Source organism: Stegodyphus dumicola, chromosome 7, assembly GCF_044657685.1.
Source record: "Stegodyphus dumicola isolate Sdum_Otavi_A_Nest chromosome 7, ASM4465768v1".
In the NCBI taxonomy this organism is placed as follows: Eukaryota; Metazoa; Arthropoda; class Arachnida; order Araneae; family Eresidae; genus Stegodyphus; species Stegodyphus dumicola.
This window is the reverse complement of record NC_140774.1, coordinates 85,715,046-85,728,092: the sequence shown is the minus strand read 5'-3', so window position 1 is coordinate 85,728,092 and position 13,047 is coordinate 85,715,046. Positions and strand designations below refer to the sequence as shown.

Below are 13,047 nucleotides of genomic sequence, written 5' to 3'. Positions count from 1 at the left end.
TCGAATTCCGCGAACGGGCTGGCTGCATGGGCGTTTTCGTGGTTTTCCCCATGTGTAACGTGTATACGAGCCAGTTTCCCTTAGAAAGTCCTCCACGACGGCATCCCCCCTTATTCAGATAGCCCTCGAGGCTTTGCCATAATAACACACACACACACAATCTGTTCCAAGCATATTCGGTACCCGATAAGTCTGGAGATCTGGCAGGCCAGCTGAGGACATTAAAGGCCCGTTCCCACTGCTGCGTATGCGTTGCGGTGCGTATGCGTTTCTCCAATCAGCGAGCGAATTCACTTTGATTGACATCTGGAATCCGGTCGGTGTGCGGTGACGGATGACATACGGATGGAGTTCAACAATGTTCAACTTCTATCCGTATGTCTGCGGATACGTTGGGGTCACGTGGTAAAAAAGTAGCAATCAGGTGCAGTGACTAAAAATTAATGGCGGCAGAAGTAGCGATGAACGCTCGCTAATAAGGAAAGAATGTTTTGCTAAAAGATACTTATTTCTGAATTAACATTATAGCGAAAAATCTGCGTGCTGAAAAAGACAGCAATCAGCTGAATTTAGTTAAAAATGATCAGAAAAACAAGATAACTGCAACTACAGTACTTGTTCGTTCAAGAAATTCAGTTCAAGAAAATCAGCGGCAAAAATTATAATTCCAAGTCCATGAAATAGCAAAATTTGTTCTGATAATCATTTTTTAGTTCTGCATACTCATTTAGCTTTAATGAAAATGAATGTCTGACTATATCAAACTGCTATAGCAAATTAGATATGATTAAAAGATTTGCTATTTTTTTCTTTTGAGACAGGTAAAAATTAAAAACGTTAATTATAAATTAAATTTGATAGCCTTTTAAATACTCCAGTTCATTGAAGAGTATGTTAAATTTGTATTTCCCTTTATAAATATATCTTTTTGGATAACATATATTTGTAAGCACATGAAATATATTTTTAGCAGCCCGTTTAACTTCAATTGGAACGCCACTTTAAAAGATAATGATTTTTCCAAAAAATGTACTAGAAGCTGAAGAACAAACTCTGGTAAATTTTTCAGACGATAGCACACTGAAATAGTACCAAAAAACTTAAGTTTTAAGAATTGATTTAGTTGATGATGTATATAAGCCAAAATATGCATGCGACTCACATGCAATCCTAGCTTAGTGGTAAAGCTGATGGTAAGGATGTTCATTTTTTGGAGTCGTGAATTCGAATCCCATACGCTTTTTGCACCCTGTCTGCAACTTTCTTACCTTTTTATTCCAATTTGATCTATATTCGTGTTTTATAATTTATTTCTATTATTATATGCATTAAATATATTGTTTTATTTATGCTCTTATTTATTTAAATTTTTCCCGCAAAAAAGTTTGAAAGTTATACTAATTTAAAGCATATCCTGTACATATATATTTGAATTTAACAAACATTCTCTATTCGTAAAAAGCAAATTTAAAGTGAATTAAAATTAAATGAAATTTAATGAAAACAAAGAAATGATTAATTATTGCTGCGAACTTATCTACAATATCATTTAAATTCTGAGAGCATATGTAAATCAAGTGCAAGTATCAAAATCCATGAATAAATATATAATTCCAAAAATTTATTAATCCTAAAAAATTTATAAAAATGCATAAGTGAATAATGGGATAGATTATTAATCCTAAAAAATTATAAAAATGCATAAGTGAATAATAATATAGCTTATTAATCCTAAAAAATTTATAAAAATGCATAAGTGAATAATAGGAGAAATAAATTTTTGGAATTATATATATATTGATGGATTTTGATACTTGCACTTGATATACATATGCTCTCAGAATTTAAATGATATTGTATATTAGTTCGCAGCAATAATTAATCCTTTATTTGTTTGCATTAAATTTCATTTAAATTTAATTAACTTTTAATTTGCTTTTTACGAATAGAAAATTTTTGTTAAATTCACATTTCATTCCTTGCAGCAATGGCGCAAGAGAATTATTTAAATTTAATTTATTTTGAAACCCTGCAGATATATATATATATATATATATATATATATATTTTCGTTTCACTTTTATGTGAATGTATATTCATGTGCTCAGACTTTGGGATGTTTACGACTCTAAACTTTCATTCCAATTAACATGAGACAGTATTAATGCCCTAAACATTTTTTAACAAAAAATTACTATAATAATTGCTTTTAAATTCAGTCCTCTCCAGCAGAAGCGCAGGAATTAATTAATTAAATATTTCCATTTTCTTTACCTAATGTGTGTATATATAAAGAGAAAAATCTTATTTTTATAACTTCTATAAAAAGAGATATGAATTAAAAATATTGAAATTAAAAATAATATTGTATGGATTATGCATAAAATATAACTGCCCATAGTGCATTTTAAAACAAACGAGATTTCTAATAAATTATCCAGCTATGACCCTGAAGTCAGCGGTATACAAGCATAGCAAATTTTGCGTAAATATTGTGAACCTTTCTTTACAGTTGCTCTGTACTTTTAAAGCACCAACTATTTTTTAATCCCTTTACCTTTTTTATTTTATTTATTTATTTATTTACTTTTTCACTAACAGTACATTTTAGTTTTAATAATATATATATTATTTCATAATATTTAAGGCTTCTAGAAACACAATTTTTTTTTAAAATTTACTTAAGCTTCTATGGAATTAGTGATGTTCATAATATGCATTATAACCTTACTTATGAAAAAATTGCTAGCGTACTTTACTTTCGCAGTTCATAAGCAGAAACAAAAATTTCCAATAACATGAAATTTAGTAAACAAAAATTTTCTGCGTTTTACGTCAGGATCCATATCAAATCAAATCCAAAACAAACAATACTCGCTTAAGCGGGAAAAATTCAGATGTTCAGCGTCGTAACTCGCGATTCGCGAACTGCTTGTTTGGCGCCAAAATATTACAGTGACACCTAGCGGCGGAAAATGAAAATATTTTACGGATACGCAGCAGTGGAAACGCTTGTACGGATGCCGTAGTCGTGTCTTCAATTGACGCAACGCGTTCGTACCCAGCTTGAGCGAAAGCAGCACTATGCAAAACGACACTCCTTATAGTGGAATGTCAATAGCAAGCGTTTTAATGAACATGGGAGATTTGAACCCAGCGTCACCTAGTCTTCTGCGAATCGTATCTCTGGATATCCCGGGATCCCTGCGATTTGGTAAATGGCATTGAATCGATGATAGCTTAATTTGTTGGTGCACACGTGTCAGCTCTTTTAATTTGTGATCATCTCGCGCACTGGTGGCCCGGGTACGTGAGAGACACTATGGCGGCTGACTATGCATGCCTTCACTGAGCGACTTTTTCCAACAACAGAAAACGAGCATATCACTTCAGCCCATATGACGGACGATCGACCTGTTCGACCATTCTAACTCTTTTAGCCTTGTGATGCATCTCCTCTCAAAGTCTGACAACTGTTCGTAATAACGCTGTCGAGTACGTCTTAAAAGCATCTGTCGTTATGTCATGTATCCAAGCCGTCAGCGCGGTTGTAAATGCTTGTTACTCGTCGCACCTCCCTTTTGCATTCTACCAGCTGCGCACTTCAGACGTTGTATTGCTTCACAATGCTGGTGCTGTAAGTTTTATCATTTACATAACTCACCAAACCACATTTGCATACTGCATTTCTTAGCCACGGCTCAATTTTTTCTGAGTTCATATATTTTTGGCAATAGAGTGTATATACTATGTGTATCATTAAAACTTCTTAATAAAATACACAATTTTCGGAACTTTTAATTTTTTGAAAATTATAAGATGATATGAAAGTTTTTGTAGATTTTAATTTTAAAAATATTTTTTAAACATTTATGATTTTTTTGTCAAATAATGTCCGAATTTTGTATTAATCCGAAATCGCAGAATATACAAAAAGAAAGCAACAAAATTTAATTAAAAAGGCGATAATATCAAACATAGCAAAGTCACTTAATATAACGAAACTAACATTTTGTGTGATATTTTTGAAAAATTACTTTTGCGAGGTGCATTAAATACAGATGGACAAAACCACTCTTTATGGGAACATATCAGAACTGCTCACACACCGAGAAAGCTCTTTTTTTATTACTACGCTCTCACTAACAATAAACTTGATGAAAAACATCGCGAACGAGGAGTGGCGAACGTTTAGCGAGGATGCACCGAAGAGCGGAAAGAATCGAATGGTCTGTGAGATAGGGAACGGTTAATCCGGTTGGAGTGGAAAGCGAAAAGACTCGAATGAGCAGTGGGATCGGAAGAATCGAATCAATCAAACGTTAACTCCCAGAACTAATTTCTTTCAACATCCTAAAATTTCTTGAACAGCGCACTGAGATTCCTTCAAACCTCCTTTCAATATAAAAATAGTAATAAAATTCTAGAATAAAGAATTTTCAAGAAGTATCGAAGTGATAAAAAATTAAACTCACTTTTAACACGGTAAAATAAACATTATTTTCTTCCCTAAAATGGGAATCGAATTTTCTGGCATGCTTCCAACAAGAGCTCTTGGCAGGTGAACTCTGAAAAATCTTTTTTTTTTTTTTTTTTTTTTTTTCCGGTGTTTGCTTCTTTACTAAAGGGAGTCAGTTTGTGAAAGATAACACAGAATCAGAGAAATAACTCATCTCTATTCCTGGCATTCTTCCAGCAAGAGCCCTTCGTGAACTATAAAAGTGCTATCACTCTGTTTCCTGGAATGAATTATTCATTCACTCAGTAAAGTGAATCAGTTCTAGAACAGATTGTCCAATTCCGATATAATTTGAGGCGTTCAGTTTAACTATGGAGCAAAAACGGCATGTCATTTCAGAAGAAGTTCATCTTTTGTCAAAAGACGTATGTTAAAGCAAAGCAATATATATAAATTCAGTATGTAGTTTGAGTCGTGCTTTCGAGACATTAAAAAAAAAAGGAAACGTGAATTTTGTTGATCGACTGAATAAAATAGGGGATATAGAACTGTCTTATCCATTTTAAACATTGTACGCATGTTACCTAAGTTATCGATACTCGAAATATAAATGCAATTAGTTAAAATTGCTTTGAGAAGCTAATGAGGTTATCACATGTAATAGCGCGTGAGGTTAGAAGAAACCTTTTCGAGAAATAAGCTTGTCCGTCGCCTACCATTGGAGAGTTTCTAGCGAAAACTTATTTCGTTGAAAGCCGCATGCGCCTAGCTACGCGGGAGTTTTAGAAACTGAACTGTAAATATTTCGTTTGAAACGGTAGCCCATGTACGATTTCCCCAAAGATTTGATTTTCGCATATGTCAACTAATCAGATATCCCAACAGTAAATTTCCTGAGAAAAGTTTCGTTGACGCGCTGTTGAGGATAGCTTGTACCTTACATACCGGTTTCAAAGATCTAAGAATTTTTGTTAGGACATAGTCTGCAGTGATTTATAGTAAATTTCAAGGTGGATCTCCAGCGGTGACGAATATTGTATTTCTACAAGTATAAAATGAATATTTCTACCAAATATGCATGCTATGTCGACCATCAGAAAATTTCATATCTTCTCTACTATATTAAATAATGAAGTTTCTGTATGTATGTATGTATGTATGTTTGTATATTCCTCTCATTGTGGAAAAACGACGGCACCTAGAGCCACCGAATTTTAAACGTGCATAGTTCTTCACCCGAACATGTGGACCTCGAATTCCGAAATTTGTATTTATTTATTTCCTGTTTTGCACTAATTTAATGAATTTTTGATTTATAAATTCAGCGATTTGTTAGCGGCACACTGTGACAACACTGTTTGAAATAAAACATTTTTATCTGCAATGCTCCAGACAGTTGCCATTCAGCAAAATGTAAGGTATTTCAATTTTAATCAACAAACTAGCTATTTGAAAGCAAAGTGTTATACTGCCTGAAATAAAATACGCTTGCTTACCTTCCACTCACCAGCGTGTTGCCATTCAATTAAGCGAAAGATATTTAACTTTCATTAATCTGTTTGTTACTAAGAAACTAAGAAATTTAGAAACTAAGTAAGAAACGCAGTTCTTAATAGTTTTTCTATTTTACAATATAATTTTTACACATAGCATTGTATGGTATAAAACATCGGTCAAAATTAGTATTTGCTAAATTTACTTATCAACAGTTATAAGGTATTTCTCCCGCTTTCTTAGCGAGCCTTCGTGGTGTAGTAGTTAGCACACATCACGAAGAGAGAGGTCCGCGGTTCGATTCCCGGCGAAAGCGTTGCTAATTTTTCATCTTGCCTGCTTTCAAAAATACCTAATGTCTCTAGACAGTATTTCAAAAAATAACTGTGTTATTAATGTTAAGAATTTATCTTTTTTACATTTCATAAAATTTATGATGCATGCTAATTATTGTCGGGAACTTTTATTTACACAGGTAAATTTATTGATTGCACCATTATTAACAATACTTGATTTTCAACTTTCAGGTCCCTATATTAAATTTTTCTTCTTTAAGGTAAATATTATAATTTTATACTGAAGAGTCCCTCCCCCGAAAAAAAAACTGGGATTCCTGTTTAATTATAGTCTATCTCTAAAATTCAGAATTGTAAAAACGGGAGGGAGCATGGACTTCGTGAACTCTCTGAAGACTCTAGAGATCGAAAACATGTCTGTCTACAATTATGCAATATTCATAATTAATGGATTGAATTTACTTTGAACTAATCGTTGCATGGCATCCAAAACTTGCTTGACTGTGTTCATATCTGGTTAATGGGGGGGGGGGCGTTTCATGGTTCTAAACACAAACAAGTCTTTTTCTAATCATTACTTAATGGTTGCGGACATGTGAAGGGGACAACATTTTCTAGAAAAAGGTCAAACCCTATAATATGAACTAAAGTAACACGTCTGAAAGGTATTACATAATATTCCGATCAGAGAAAGTTACAGAAAGTCAGAGAAAGTCTAAGGGACTTTAATTCGTTCCAGTTCAACCAACAGTTACCTTTACAGTACCTTTAATGTGCTGGATACTTTTGATTAATAGGACTTTTTTTCACACATGAACTATTCACTCAGTGCAAATCATATGGCTCGACGAGGTGACTCGAAATAAAAGGTGACTCGTTTCCAGTTTTCCAAAGTCAATTGGCGGTGTTTCCGAGCTCAGACGAGGTGTAAAATACTTTTTGTCATAGGGTAAGCACGGATGCATGAGTACGTCTTATTTTTCATATTCGACCATTTAAATAATTGTTTCGTACACTTGCTATTTTCAGGTGCCTTGAATACGAGAATTCTAGTAAAACATCGTACATATGGCAATAACTTAACTGTCAAAAGACTGAATAACCATAACAAGTTGTCAAGAGTCATTTCACAGATGAGGATTCACACTATTGCAAATAACATCGCATTTTAATATTGGAGGCTATTCATATTTTATTACAGGTCATGTTTCAATACTGTTCTTGATTAAGCAACAAGACACTCGGATTGGGCGCTAGTAATTAAAAGCAGTATTGTACAATTTCACACCAGTATTGAAATGAGATTGTATTTGCGATAGTGCTCGACTTTGATCCATAAAAAAAAATGATTCTTGACAGCTTGTTTTTTCATATTCATTTAGTCTTTTGACGGCTAAATTGTTGCCATATGTTCGATGCTTTACTAGAATTCTCGTAACCAAAGTACCTGAAAATACGAGTATATGAAATTTAGTTATTTAAACTGGTCGAATGTGAAAACTCAAACGTAACTTGTGTCTCCGAAATGCCGTGACTACGAGCACTTACTTCTATATTTCTTTGAAAGTTGTTTAAATCGGGATAATGTACTAGCTTAATTGTGCCCTCATAGCTCATAATAGATGTCTGACGTTATGCATACCCTGCTTATAAATGGAATCGTTTACAAGAAATAGCTTGTTGCTAGCTCTATCCCAGTTCTTCTTGCACTTCAGTATATGCTGATACTGCGTATAATATTCAATACAATGTTCAAATGGGCTGTGGAAGTTGATTTATAACAAGGAATCAATATCAACAATATGTTCGGATGGTAAGATAAATCAGTCCGAGTTTGGTGGGCATATAAATAAAGTAAAAATTCGAAAATTCTTAACAAAAACTATAATTTTAGGCCTGCTATTTGTTACAAAGAACATATGTGCCGTTCCCTGCCTTGTGGAGCTGCGTTTTCGGCATGCGGGAAGTACATTGCTTCTGGAAGCGAGGATAAATCGGTGAGATATTTTGAGTTGAGTTTTTTCAAATTGGATGATTTATAAAAATTTTAAGATATAATAAGTACTATAAATTGAAGTAAAGCTCTCATTCAAGTGGTCATAATTTATATCAACATGCTTTGTTTTTCTAGGTGTTTGTTTATGATTTGAGACAAATTACTCACGCATATAGATTAAATGACCATCAGATGGATATTGTCACTAGTGTAGCATTCGTACCAAAAAATTCTCAAGTAAGTAATTTCGTAACAGTATAGAGATGACAGTCTAGAGCAGGAGTTCCCAACCTTTTTCCTACATCGACTCCTTTTAAAAGAATGATTTTCTTCATCGACCCCTTACATTTTTATCTAAAATATACAGCACAGAACGTAATTTATAATACTAACAGTTACACGTAAAACACTTAAGGATAGCATTTTGATTGAGAATAGTAACAAAAAATTAGAAAAAGTAGTTCATTAGCTTTATGTTTTATAACTTTTGAAATATTTTCATTTTTAATTGCACAAAAGTTCGATTTCAATTAATGTAGTAATTGTGCTTGATGCACTGATGCAATTTTTTTTAATGTTTGCCCTGAAATTGCTTATCATAGTATAGTCATATTAACTAACATAACGAATATAAATATGCATTTTACTAAAAAGTCTTACTGACTTATATGTAATTATAATATAATTTTTTTTAATTATATGTGATGGTTGTGGTTGGTACTTTTCCATAATGCTTTTTATATTAGCTGTAGAATTAGTTAAAAATAATCGTAAATCACCGCGTTCTGTAACATTTAATCGATTTCTAGTTTTTCTTAACAAATTGTTAGCTTGACTAAATCCTTCCTGAATCAAGTAAAAGCTAAGAAAATCTAGAAAAACGGTTGTGTAATATGGGTTAATTTGACTTTTTTTTTTTTTTTTTTTTTTTTTTTTTTTTTTGAGAATATCTTTAAAATTCCAAAATTTGGTATAATCACAATTTTGAAAATTCATTTTATTTTCCATATTCTCCTTTAATTCAGAAAATGTTTCTTCTTGTAACGAAAAATCAGTATTGGTTGAGTCGCTTTCAAATTAATTTATAATCCAAGACGGGATATCCAAATTTTCCAAATCTTCATAACAGGCATTGATATCTTCTTTTAATTGTTTCAAGTGATTATTGTAGATTTGAATGTCATCACCATTAATCTTATCCTTTTCAACAACAGAAAGCTGCGTCAGATGTTCAAAGTATCGAAAATCATTTTGATTTAAAGTGGAAATAAACAAATCCATTTTGGAGCGAAACCCAAATTTCGAGTTTCGAATTTTCGAAATTTCGAAACCAAATTCGAGTTTGAATGAGATTCACGTTTTCTCATTTAATTCATTTTGCTTCAAATAAATAAAATATGTCTATATTATAAAATATATTCTTAAATATATCTATATTATATAATATGATTAAATTTAGAAAATATGTCTGCTAAAACTTATATGCTTTTTTGATTCAACATTTTTGTTGCCGTTAATTTTCAAGAGAAACTCTATTACAGAATTAAAGGTTTCAACGGAAGGTGCAAAGAATTGCCTTTCGATAACTTACGAAATTCTGTATGAAGAAGTAAATTATCATAAGTTCATCATTACTTTCGCATAATTGAGCAAAAGTCTATCATTCCTTAGCTTTAATTGTGTTTGTTCCTTTAATGTACAAATGCAAAACAGAATCAGGATTTTCTCACAATTTTTGGCATTTAAATGTTGCCGATGGAAAAAGCAGTACACTACTGTCAAAATATCAATAACTCTAAAGGAGGAAAAAAAAAAAGAGAGAGAGAGAAAAGAAAAGAAAGAAAGGTTTCAGATTTTAAATTACGTCCAAAGAAACTTTTTTTAACATTTCGTTTCTTACCTTTATTTATTTAAATATCATGTGTTTATTAATGCATGATATTTATTATTACATTTTGTGTGTTTTATTAAATATCATATTCTTCTCACTTGAACCATAAAATTCAGTTCAAGAGCAATAGAGCAAAATAATTTTAAAATGAGCTTATCTTTAGAATTTCCGATACACAGTCTGGCGCGCTGGAGATAAATAAATAAATATATATATATTCTGTGCAACGTTGCCATTGCTCGCTTTGAAATCCTTGAGTTTGTTAATCAAAAATTCGTTAAAGTTTTACAAAATATGAAATATATAATAAAACAAATTCCAAATTTCAAATTTGGGCTTCCACATGCCCATATCCGCTGGAGGATTACGTTATTCAAAATTGGATGGCTCTAGGTACCATCGTTTTATCACAATGCGAGAAATATATATACATTCAAGCAGATTCTTCATTATTTAATTTCTTTAAGTATAATACAGGGTGATAATTTTTGGTGGCTACAATTTGAAAAGCGAAACAACGTTTGCAGTGAATCGACGCAAAATGCCAAAACAAAATTAATAGTCCTTCTGGGCAAATTGCCCCTTTAGACTAAAAACCCTCAATATTTTTCCATCATTGATGATGCACCATCGGAAGATGCAGCAGTAATATTAGTTGTAAAAATTTCATTTTGTTGCAAAAAATTTTCAAAACAATTAAATATATGTTAACCAGAGCATGTTTGTAACAGTTCTGCTGTAAGAAATTCCTCTGTCGTTTCTCCTAGTCTGGAGCTATAATACCAAACATATAACATCAAAATACTGTTTCTACCAAAATTTGATTCATCCAACTGCACAGAAAATTTTCTTTTCCCTAATTCGCTAATTAATGATTCTTTAGTAACCTTCTGACATTTCATCTATATGACGTTGTATGGAGTTATTACTGAGCGGAAATTTTGAAACTGGTTCAAGGCCTATTTTCATGACAGTTTTTATTACCTCTTGTATTCTTGGTAATATTATTTTTTCGCCAGTGGTATGTGGATATCTAGCTTTCGCAATAAGCAAAGAAATACTGTAAAAGTTTTGCATTATTTACAGAAGTAAACTTCTTAAGAAATGATTTAATCCCCATTTTAGAACGATATGCAAATTTTTCTTTAAGATTTTTGAAATAACCTAAATTCATATCTTTTTTTTAGCAGGATGCATTCTTTCTATATGGTCTTTCATCTTTGATTGTTTTATATAGTCATTGCTGAATGTTTTTTCACAGATCAAACATCCTGGGAGACAATCGTTCCCTGGAGACGCAATGAAACCAAATTCATGAGAATACTGCCGACACTTTTTTTTTTTTTTTTTTTTTTTTGGCAAGCGACATGGCTGATGAATAGTTGAGTATATATAATAGTTTTAAAAATTTAATAATGAAAACACAAATTAATAATATCTATGCAAAGAACAATTTACAAATATGTTTGTGCAGATTATTTAACAGTGAAATAATTTGAAACGTCTTACTATACTATACGCCGAGAAGACTACAGACAACTAATATTAGAAGGGAACCCTTAAACAGGCCGTTTTAATTGTGCGTTGAAGGGAATTTCCCCAGTCCTGCCAAGCAACCGAAAATAATTCAGCTTCAAAAAAAAATTTGAAAAACATCGCCCAGAGAAAAATGAAACTGCTTCTGATTGGTTCCATGTGGAGGACCCATGTTCTGTTTAAGGTCCTGTGGTTTTCCCAGTCCTGCCTATTGTTGGTACACAAAATCCAACAGCGGCATTCGACACATACATAAAAGCATCATAACATTCGACTTAGTTGCGTGGATCCCTCCGCTCTATGCAAATCCGTATTTATACATATTAAAACGATTATTATTATGTAATAATTACGTTCCTAAAAATTAAAACAAAAAATTTTATCATTGACCCCAGTAAACCCCTGGGAACAATATAGACCCATTTTACTCTTCCATCGACCTCCAAGGGTTCCATTCCACTTGGACCTCGTTGAGAATCTCTGATCTGAAAAGTCTTATTATGTAAATTACTTTTCCTTTCATATTAGTTTGTGGATTTTTATTATTTTTTAATTAATATATATATATTGATATTTCTTTCAGATTTTAACATCATCATTAAATGGGATAATTAACTTATACGGAAGAAAAGATAAGCAGTAAATTATGTAACAGATTTATGAAACTGTATTATATTATTTTTTCATAATAAAAGACTAAAAAGGAACTATGAAACTTTATTATAATAGTAATAATTATTTCCTGAATGCAATATTTAACCTTTTTTTTTTTTTTTTTTTTCATTAGTATGAAAATCTTTCTCTGGATGAAATTTCTGTTTCTAGGTACAAATTTTTATCCTTAGGTTCTTCGAAAGGATTTAAATTGATGCTCTGTGCCATAATGACGCGTTACTTTAAAGAACGAGATTAGTGGTATGAACGTGAAGAAATCTACAATTAAACAAAAAAAAAAAAAAAAAAAAAGATTACCATTACGCCCTACTAATGCAGGGTGTAGGGGAAAATGAATATTTGGGTTTAAAGCTGTTTAATTTCACTGTTGTATTGTAAGTTAAAGAACTTAACAATAATGAATTATACATGAAATGAAATAACAAATATTTTTTCCCTCCAAATGTTTAATGTAAGAACCTTTCGTCATGCGGCACATATCTGATTGATAGGCGAGTTCTTCCCAGACTTAAATCAACATGTCTGGAATAATTGAAACGGTATCTGCTTTAATTCTGTGTTACAATTCAGGTAATAGTGGGTGTGCGTAGATAGCATGCTTAGTTAGCGTAATAATAAACAAGATGCATTTATTAACGATAGCGTTTAATTATTTCTTCTTAAAAACAATAGAAACAGTTATTACATCGAGTACATTTTG

The 13,047-nt window shown here is 31.9% G+C and overlaps 1 protein-coding gene across 1 annotated transcript in view; it reads left to right on the top strand.

Annotated features, from left to right (window-relative positions):
* The window catches only part of LOC118192638 (WD repeat-containing protein 27-like), a 169,448-nt gene extending 157,058 nt beyond the window's left edge, over nt 1-12,390 (top strand). Inside the window, exons 21-23 of the mRNA XM_085820553.1 lie at nt 8,144-8,246; nt 8,381-8,482; nt 12,256-12,390. Coding sequence (XP_085676679.1) covers nt 8,144-8,246; nt 8,381-8,482; nt 12,256-12,315 — 265 coding nt within the window. The 3' untranslated portion in view covers nt 12,316-12,390. The remainder of the gene's footprint in view (nt 1-8,143; nt 8,247-8,380; nt 8,483-12,255) is intronic.
* Nucleotides 12,391-13,047: the final 657 nt, after the last annotated feature.